Below are 9,764 nucleotides of genomic sequence, written 5' to 3'. Positions count from 1 at the left end.
GAGGAGGAAGGACTGGCCGCAGGCTGGGGACAGACAGGACTTTATTGGAGAAGGTGATGGGGCTGGAGGGGGCGCTTCTGGACAAACCTCCTGGGACTCCCATGGGCCCAGCAAAGGGGGTGGCGGGACTTGGGGGGCAAATCCGCGGACAGTAGGCGGGGACTAGGGAGGGGCGCGGGGTGGGGGCGCGGGCGGGGAGCGAGGCTCACACGCCGTGGCCCTGTGGCCGAGTCCGGGGAGCAGGGGCAGGCGGCCCAGCGCCGAGTGGCTGACGGTGCCGTAGGCCTGGGAGTAGCCCCCCAGCGCAGCCCGCGCGGCCCCCTGGGCCCCCTGCGAGGCCGAGGCGCTGAACATCCTCCGGCCCGGCCGGGCCTCCCCGGGACGCCCCAGAGGGACCTGCGCGAAGTCGGGGGTCCTGGTAAGAGGGAGGGGAGGGGCGAGAAGAGGGGGACACGGAGGGAGGAGGGCTGAGGGGGCGGGCTCACCCGTCGCGCGCCGGCCCCTGGGCCAGGGTCCCGGTTGTTCCGGATCAGAGCCTGGACGGCCACCTGCGCGGCGGCCTGTGAGGCCAGCGAGGGCGCTGCCTGGGCGCGGGGCTTCGCCTGGGAGGCACGCGTCAGGGGGTCACCACCGGCCGGCGCTGTGCGCCCCAGGAAGGCACCGCGGAGGGTCCTCCCGTGCCCACCCTACACCACCTACCCACGAGGGGGGCTCCGCCGTCGCCCCGAGGGGCCTTTCCCCGTTCCCCCGGCCTCTCGGGGGCGGAGGCTGGAGCGAGGGCGCCGGCTGGAGAGGGGGTTCCGGCTGGAGCGGGGGCGCCGGCAGGAGCGGGGGCGCCGGCAGGAGCGGGGGCGCCGAGTTCTGCCTGGGGACGCTCTTGACTCCGCCGGGGGCGTCTGTGGGTCGGATGTCAGCCCGGGGTGAGGAGTCTGCGCGCGGACAGGGGGGGTCCCACACCTGGGGTCCGCCGCTCACATCACGCACCGTGCGCGGGGCTGCTCTTCGGCCTGTGCCCGCGGTCCTGCACGGGCGGCGGGGGCGCGGCTATGAGTTGGAGCGCGCGCGCCTGGGGCCGGGAGGCGCCGAGCTCCGCCCCCGGGGCCTGCACCTGGGCGTCCCCCTGGCCCTTCTCTCTCGGGGGGCGGCTGCCGCCCCTGCGCTCCAGGATCATCTGCGGGAGGGAGGCGCTCAGAGGGGCGCGGGCGGCGCCAGGCTGGCCCGGGCGGTGGGGGCGGGCGGGTGGGGGCCGCGCCCGGAGCACCTGGTAGAGGCGGCTGCGGTACTCGGGGGCCGTGAGCTGGACTCCTTCGTGCACCGGGAGCCGCACCTCCGCCTCCAGCGCCCACTCGCGGGCCGGGCAGTGGAACCTGCGGGAGCCCACGAGGCGGGTACGGGAGGGGGCGAGGCCGGGGCTGCGGCCCATGAGCCTCCCCGACAGCCTGGGGGGCAGCGGGACTGGCGGGCGGCAGGCCCCCCCTACCTCTGCACGTAGGGGTGCTGCAGGGCCTGGGCCGCGCTCAGCCGCTTGTTAGGGGCGAACACCAGGAGTCGCTGCAGGAGGTCCAGGGCCTCAGGGGGCGTGTCCGGGGGCAGGAGGGCGTCCAGCGCCTGCCTGGGCCTGCGGGGCCACGAGTCCCGTCCTGTCCGGTCCGGGCCCCCCACAGCCGCACCTGCGGCCCAGGCTCCACCCTTTGCCGAACCCCACTTGACTGTCTCTGGACCCCCTCGACCCATTCAGGACGCAGGCAGCCTGGGGTGGTCACCAGGTCCGGGCCTTACTTCCGGTCCCCTCCTGTCCACCCCTGGAGCCCTCTTTAGCGTGACCAGCGGGGCCGGGCTGGGGTCTGGCCAGCTCAGCAGGGACACGGGAAGCTGCAGGAGTCCAGGCCCAGCCCTGACTCACCCGGCCGCCAGGTGCTGCAGGATTGAGGCTCCGTAGCCTGAGCCGAGAGCCAGTAGGTCTGGGGGGGACGAGGGGCAGAGGTGTGAGGTAAGGAGGGCGGGGGTCTGGGTCCAGCCATCCCTCTGGCCCCTCGAGTGACCGCTCTCTGGGTTTGGGCTGCCTGGCAGCTCCCACCTGGAACATCGGGATGTGCAAACCTTCCCCAGGCGGCCACGCACACACGCCTGCCTCTCCATGCAGGAGAGTGAAGACTTGGGGAGAGAATGGGGCCCCCCCCACCCGGTCCTGCCTCTCTCTGGCCCCCCTCCCTCCGGGAAGAGGAAGGACCCCGCCCACCCAGCCACGCCCACCACTGCCTCCTTCCAGCTCCTCCCCCAGCCTCCCCCAGCCCAGCCGTGTGGGCCCTGCCCTGCCCTGCACCACTCAGAGGGCTGGCCCTCTTGCCCTGCCCGGCTGGACCCTCTGAACCCTGTGGCCAGGCCCTGCCTGCCTTGCAGGCTGCACAGCTGCTCGCTGACACCCCCATCCGCTCCCCCCTTTTCCCGTCTTCCCGAGGTTTCCGGACCCCTGGCATCCTGCCCCTGAGTCCTGGCCTGTCGGCCGCCTCCCCAGGGCCTCGTGCCCTCGCCCAGTGGCCCTGCACGCACCCTCCTGGGCCGGTGGCGGGATGGTCTGCAGGATCAGCTCCAGCTGGTGGAGGGTGGACGTGCCGGGGAACAGCGGCTTCCCCCGGAGCATCTCTCCCAGGATGCAGCCCAGGCTCCACATGTCCACCCCCGGCGTGTACCTGGGCAGAGGGGCGCGGGCGAGGCCATTCAAGGGGGCGGGGCCCGGTGCTGGGAAGGGGCGGGTGAGGTCACCAGCTGGTGGGGGGTGGCGGCTGCTGGGGAGGTGGCGACGGGAAGGAGGGGCGTTACCAGCTGGAGGACAGCAGCACCTCCGGAGCCCGGTACCAGCGCGTGGCCACGTACTCCGTCAGGGCCTGGCCCTCGGGGCACTCGGGGAGGCCGCCCAGGGAGCGGGCGAGGCCAAAGTCGCAGACCTTCACCAGGCAGTTGGCGTCCAGGAGGACGTTGGAGGGCTGGGGGAGGAGGCGGCTCAGGGCAGTGGGCCCGGCGCGGTGGAGGGGGGGCGCGGGGGTGGGGGACGGAGGGGGGTCCAGTAGGCCCCGCGCGGTGGACGGGGGCGGGGGACGGCGGGGGTGGGGGACGGAGGGGGGTCCAGTAGGCCCCGCGCGGTGGACGGGGGCGGGGGACGGCGGGGGGGGACGGGGGACAGGGGTGCAGTGGGCCCGGCGCGGTGGAGGGGGGGCGCGGGGGTGGGGGACGGAGGGGGGTCCAGTAGGCCCCGCGCGGTGGACGGGGGCGGGGGACGGCGGAGGTGGGGGACGGAGGGGGGTCCAGTAGGCCCCGCGCGGTGGACGGGGGCGGGGGCGCGGAGGTGGGGGACGGAGGGGGGTCCAGTAGGCCCCGCGCGGTGGACGGGGGCGGGGGACGGCGGGGGGGGACGGGGGACAGGGGTGCAGTGGGCCCGGCGCGGTGGAGGGGGGGCGCGGGGGTGGGGGACGGAGGGGGGTCCAGTAGGCCCCGCGCGGTGGACGGGGGCGGGGGACGGCGGGGGGGGACGGGGGACAGGGGTGCAGTGGGCCAGGCGAGGTGGCACCTTCTGGTCTCGGTGGATGACGCGGCCCGAGTGGATGAACTTGGCGGCCCGCAGCAGCTGGTAGAAGATGTAGCGCTTGTGCACGTCCTTCAGCAGCGCGCCCCTGCAGATGACGGCGCTCAGGTCCGTGTCTGGGGGGCATCGAGGCAGCAGTGGGGTCTGGGTTAGCCCAGGGGTCCTGGGGAGAGCAGCTCGGTCTGTCCCTCTTGGAACCGCTCAGGGCACCTGCTGGCCGCTGCCCGCCGAGCCCAGGTCCCTCGGCCGCCCGCAGGGCCACGCCCTGGGCGGGTACACCTACCAGTGAGACTGCAGGCAGCCTGGGCCTGCTCACGGTTGGGACAGCAGGAAGTTTGTGGAATTGTTTTATTTATTTTGTGCCTTTGTTTTATTTTGATTTTCTGGTTAAACCTCACCTGAGGGAATTGCCCATTGGCTTTAGAGAGAGTGGAAGGGGAGGCACAGCTCAGTCAGGGCCGGGGTGGAGCCTGCAACAGACCCTTCAGTCCACAGGCCAACCCTCTTTCCATGGAGTCCAACCAGCTCGGGCTGTGCCTTTGTTTTATAAAATGAGTAGAAAAAGGGAAAAGGAGCTGCGAACAGTGGACACAGCAGGGGCCTCTGGGGGCACTGCCATCAGCCAAGCTGTTTGTCCTTGGGCACAGGGCACTGCCCAAGGGGTGGGTGCCGGCCACGCAGGGACCTGAGGAGTCGAGGGACGTTCCCAGGGAGCCAGACCACTGGCGGGGGGTCTCAGGCGAGGGCGGAGGAGGCCTGACTCACCCATAAACTCAAACACCAGGTATATGTCCCTGTCATTCTCCGCCCGGATCACATCCAAGAGCCTAATGATGTTTGGATGGTCCCCAAATTCCTGGGGAGAGAGCCAGCAGCTGGGTTCCGGGGCAGCGGCCCAGCTCCCCGCTTTTGGGGGGACGGCGCCCGGGGAAGGGGCTGATGCCGTGGCCACGCACCTGGAGCAGCATGACTTCCCGGAACGTTCTCTGGAACGAGGCAGAAACACACGTGTTCGAGGCAGCAGGGCCCACAGGCGTTGGGCTCGCCACCCACACCCACTGACCCTGGGACCACTCCTCAGAGCAGGCCCAAGGCAGGGGGCCAGCCCTGCCCTCGCCCTTTCCACGCTGTTACCTGGGCATCCGTCTTATCCCTAAAGGCATCAAAGATTTTCTTGATGGCCACGACCTCGCCAGTCCTCCGATCCACCGCCTTCCACACAATTCCATAGGCCTGGGGAGGAGGGCGGTCAGCCCCCTGTCCCCACCCAACCCCCCTCCTTCCTGGTCTGGCTGCTGGGAGGGGTAGGAGTGCAATGAGGGCCACTGCAGGCTGCTCAGGACCCCAGCATCCTTGGGGGGGTGGGGGCGGTGACAGGCAGCAAGGGGAGATGGAGGCCAGGGAGGGTTGGGGTCTGGGGCAGGACCCTTCTCCAGGCACCCTAACCTCTCTCTCACATGCTCCAGCCAGCCTGTCAGCAAATCCTACTGGCCATTCCTTCAGAATTCATCAGAATCCAACCATTGCTGCCATGTCTGTTGCCCCCCCCCCCGCCCCCCCAGACTGAGGCTCCCGCAAGTCTGGCCTGGCTAGTGGAGGCGAACATCTTCACTCATCTCCCTTGCCCGCCCCCCCCACCCCCCCAACAGCGGCAGGTGAGCCTGGTAACCTGGCACCAACGGCTGCCACCACTCCCGGTGTCACTAGAAGTAGAACCCAAGTCCCCAGAGCTCCCGCGATCCGCCCGACCGGTCCCCCGTCACTTATCCAGTCTCAACAACTCTGATTCCCCCCAAGTCAAGCCTTGGCCCTTGCTGTGTGCACTGCCCCCCATGAACACACGCGCTCACACAGCTTCACATACACACGCCTGCACAATCCCACGTGCTCACTCACGACCGCAAACACGCGTGGGCTCACACACGCTCTGGTTCCCGATGCACGTCCACCGCGTTTATCCTCTCAGCGCCCGCCCCCCTCAGAGCCTGGGACAGGGGGGTCCAGCTCCCAGGGAGCAGTGTGGGCGCCGGGAGCCGGAGCTGGGGAGCAGGAGGAAGGGGACGGCGGGCAGGCGCTGCTCCGGGACCCAGAGCCGTGCCCCTGGGAGGCGGCGATGCCGGAGGCCTGTTACCGGAAACCGAGGCCACACCTCCGGCAGGTGGCGGAGGCCCGATGCCAGCCTCGGTCCCCACGGAGCCGGGGAGACAGACCCTGCCTGGCCTTGCGGGCGCGGCCCGGCTCACCCCCTTCCCGAGCCGCCGCTTCAGCAGGTACCGCTGGGCTACGTGCGCGTCCACCTCGGCCGTGTACATGCCGGCGGCGGGCCCGGGCTGCACTAACCGGCGGCGCTGGAGCTGTTGAACCCCGTTGCCTTGGGAACCGGCGGCGCCTGCGCGGGGCCTGGGGGCGGGGCCTGCAGCAAAGCCCCGCCCCCTCACCACTGCCCCGAACCCGGCCCCGCGAAGAGGTGCCCCTGTCGGCCTCTGCCCCAAGGAGCCTGCGCAGCCTCCGCACGCCCCCCCTCCCCGCCCCCCGATCTAGGATCCGGGCTGACGGTGAGGTCACTCGCAGGCGGGGTCGGGCCACGCCGCCCCAGCGCTGCCAGGTTACGGTCTCTGATCCCCCAGATTGAAACAGAAGTAAGTGACAAACACCCCCTCTCCCCCCAAAAAGATGCCGAGTTTTACACAACACACTTACACGTGAGCCACGAGCCAGAGAAGGGGCGTGGTTAAGTATAAACCGTTTTGAACCGAAGACAGTGAAGACCCCGAGGAGGCGCGGGGTGCGGCCCCCGCCAGGCCGAGCGGACGCCATGGCTCTCGTTGCTTATTGAGGACGTCAGTTCCCACCGTCAGAGGCCGGCAAACGAGGCGGAAGCTGAGCCCAGCACAGGCAGAAATGACGAGACAATGAAGACGAGAGCAGGACGCCCTGGAACGGGAACTATACAAGCGGGAGAGAAAGCCGGCGAAAGCTGTCCTTCGAATAAACGTAATAAAATGCAGCTGGACTGGTGACAACTAAGCGAAAGGCCCATCCCTACCAAACCCTTCCAACAGGGAAAAGATAGCGAGCCTCTGCCCTCAACAGCCTCCCCCCGCCCCCCATGCGATCGCCCAGTGAAATGGCAGGTTTAGGCGGAGCCCTAAATATGAAGGCGAATGGGAAAGCTAGTGCCACCGGGCAGAGGGCAGAGGGCAGAGGGCAGAGGAGGACGCTCGCTGACCAAGCGGAGGGAGGACTGACGACTGCCTGTCTGGACAGACTGAAGGGCGTGAGAGCGGGTCATGGGGACTCCCAGGCCAGGAGTGGGGCCGCTCCTTTCCCTGCCTCCCCCCTGCACCCCGAGCCCGAGGAGGGCTCGACCCTGAGAATGTGGCCAATAAGCAGAATTATTCCAACATCAGTGAATTTCAGCAAAAAATACAAAACAAAAAACAACCTGCAGCGTGAATTCATTACACTTAATTATTAAATCAATGATCATACCAATTTTTTAGTGGAAACTGGTATTTGACTCATCCATTAGTTGTTTTTAAATCTGCTATTATGTGTTTTATCTAGGGGCCTTTATTTTATTTTATTTATTTTATTTTTTGTTAATCCTCACCCAAGGATATTTTTCTTTTTTTTTTTTTGTAAAGTGCAATCTAGAAGGCATGGGTGGAATGGGTTAAAGTGTACTGCTAAGGAAGTGACGCTCTCCCACGATCTACAGACCGGAAATGGCGATAGAGTTCCACCCCCGCCGGACTGCGAAACCTCAGGCTTGGAGGTTTGGGGCAATCACGTGACCTCAAAAGCTTTCTGGGCTGAAGCCAAGTTACCCGGCCAATTACGTTGACTCGTCTTTAAAGCAAAACAAAGCACCTCATTTACTTTGAGTTTTCCACCGACTTCTTTACATTTAGAGGAACCTACTTTATAAAATCCTATTACGAGAAAGGAGCTTTTGAAAGTCATCAGGGGACTATCAACTGGGAAGAGCCGGTTCGGGGAAGGCTGATCTTACTCCCAAGGATATTTTTCCATTGATCTTTTAGAGAGAGCGGAAGAGGGAGGGAAAGACAGAGGGAAACATTGATGTGAGAGAAACACATCTATTGGTTGCCTCCTGCACGCGCCGACCAGGGCCCTGGGCCAGGGAGGAGCCCGCAACCCAGGCATGTGCCCTTGACAGGAATGGAACCCGGGACCCTTCAGTCCACAGGCTGGTGCTCTATCCACTGAGCCACACTGGTGAGGGCAACCATTGGCTCTTTTGAGTGAGGCATTATCAACATGGGGTATTTATTATGCATCAGATAAACAGTAGGCCGTGTATTTAATGTTCGTCTTAACCTTGGGCCGAAATGGGGAGGCCTCAACCCGGAGACCAGAGTCAGGGGTGTGGGCGGTGGCACACAAAGCCCTTTGCTGAAACAATCAGATGGGAACCTTCAGCTTCCACCTCCACCAGCCTCCTTGTAACTTAGGAGACCAGACGCTCACGGCCCCCACCCACCGCCCACACTGCAGACCAGACCAGCCCCAGCGCCGGCCCCACCCTCCGGGTGTCACAGCCCTGAGTGTGGTGGGCCCACCCCTCCCCTGCTCCTCAGGGTCAAAGTCTGAGCGGATATCACCGCTGTTTCCCTCTGAGTCACAGTCGGAGCCACTGCCCTTCTTGTCTGGGGCACAGCCTCCCCCACCCGCCGGGTGGCCCTGGTGTGCTCCCTCCGCCCAAAGCTATCCGCTGCCCTGCCTGCTACCCGAATGCGCTATGGACTCAGGTGCCCAGGCCACTTGGGCACCTGCCAGGGCCCTTCCCAGGAGGGCTCCTTGGGGCTGTATGTGTGGTGGTCTCTGATATCATGCCCGCAGACTCAGAAATGAGGATGCCTGATCCCAGCCAGTGTGGCTCAGGGGTTGAGCATCAGCTCAGGAACCAGGATGTCACGGTTCGATTCCCGGTCAGGGCACATGCTTGGGTTTTGGGCTTAATCCCCAGTTGGGGGCATGCAGGAGGCAGCCAGTCAATGATTCTCTCTCATCACTGATGTTTCTCTCTCTCTCTCTCTCTCTCTCTCTCTCTCTCTCTCTCTCTCAAATTAATAAGAAAATATACGTATATATTTTTTAAAAAGAAAAGAGATGAGGGTGCCTGAGGCTGGGAGGACTTAAAGCTCTGCCCATTGAGTCCTCCATCTAGCAACAAAATTAAAAGGCCAAGTTTGACCCAGACACTCCGTGACAGTTGTGTGCCGCACAGGAGCCCGGGGAGAGGCAGGGGCAGCGTTGCTTGGGAGGCACTAAGTCAGACTGCGAAGGACTAGACGGGCCATGGGAATAGGCCTCCACTGTCTGCAGTCTGTTTCTAAATCTGTCCAATGGGTACAGTGGCACCAGGCAGGCCTTGAGGGTGGTGAGGTATCAGGAGGCGCAGGCAGCTGCCCCTGGGGGCAGAGCTCCTGGTATGTAAATGCCAGGCCCTGGAGAGCCGCTAGAGCATGTTAAACCCCGGCCGGTATGCGGCCCACCGCAGCGAGTTTGGCAGGCTTGGGCTGAGGAACCATCCGAAATGGCCTCAGTAAAGCCCCCCTTGCAGCTTCAAGGTTTTCTGTTTTTCCCTGATTCTAGTTGGTCTTTTGTCAATTTTCTACAAGTCAGGCACCAATATCATATTAAAAGTCCGTATCATTTAAGCCCATCGTTCAGATGCTGTTTTAGGCTATGAGCAATGTTTCTTTTTAAAAAATATATATTTTATTGATTTTTTACAGAGAGGAAGGGAGAGGGATAGAGAGTTAGAAACATTGATGAGAGAGAAACATCAATCAGCTGCCTCTTGCACACCCCCTACTGGGGATGTGCCCGCAACCAAGGCACATGCCCTTGACCGGAATCAAAACTGGGACCCTTGAGTCCCAAGACCTATGATCTATCCACTGAGCCAAACCGATTAGGGCTGAGCAATGTTTCTTTTATAATATTTTTAAAAATATACATTTTTATTGATTTCAGAGAGGAAGTGAGAGGGAGAGAGAGAGAAACAGTGATGAGAGAGAACCACTGATCAGCCGCCTCCTACACACCCCACACTGGAGATTGAGCCGGCAACCCCGGCTTGGGCCCTCACAGGGAATCGACCGTGACCGCCTGGTTCATAGGTCCATGCTCAACCGCTGAGCCAGGCCAGCCG

At 64.3% G+C, this 9,764-nt stretch overlaps 1 protein-coding gene across 1 annotated transcript; it reads right to left on the bottom strand.

Annotated features, from left to right (window-relative positions):
• Window positions 1-162: 162 nt before the first annotated feature.
• On the bottom strand, window positions 163-5,928 carry MAPK15 (mitogen-activated protein kinase 15). The gene is made up of 14 exons (XM_036303855.1): window positions 5,824-5,928; window positions 4,715-4,813; window positions 4,537-4,566; window positions 4,346-4,436; window positions 3,566-3,696; window positions 2,821-2,984; window positions 2,551-2,690; window positions 1,904-1,961; window positions 1,481-1,618; window positions 1,262-1,367; window positions 985-1,171; window positions 700-896; window positions 486-602; window positions 163-396 (listed from the first exon to the last, which is right to left on the bottom strand). The coding sequence occupies exons 1-14, from the start codon at window positions 5,890-5,892 to the stop codon at window positions 163-165; spliced, it is 1,761 nt and encodes a 586-aa protein (XP_036159748.1). The 5' UTR covers window positions 5,893-5,928.
• Window positions 5,929-9,764: the final 3,836 nt, after the last annotated feature.

The sequence above is a fragment of the Myotis myotis genome, unplaced genomic scaffold, assembly GCF_014108235.1.
Source record: "Myotis myotis isolate mMyoMyo1 unplaced genomic scaffold, mMyoMyo1.p scaffold_m19_p_38, whole genome shotgun sequence".
NCBI lineage: Eukaryota > Metazoa > Chordata > Mammalia > Chiroptera > Vespertilionidae > Myotis > Myotis myotis.
The sequence above is the reverse complement of the archived record's forward strand: the minus strand, read 5'-3'. Positions and strand labels throughout refer to the sequence as shown.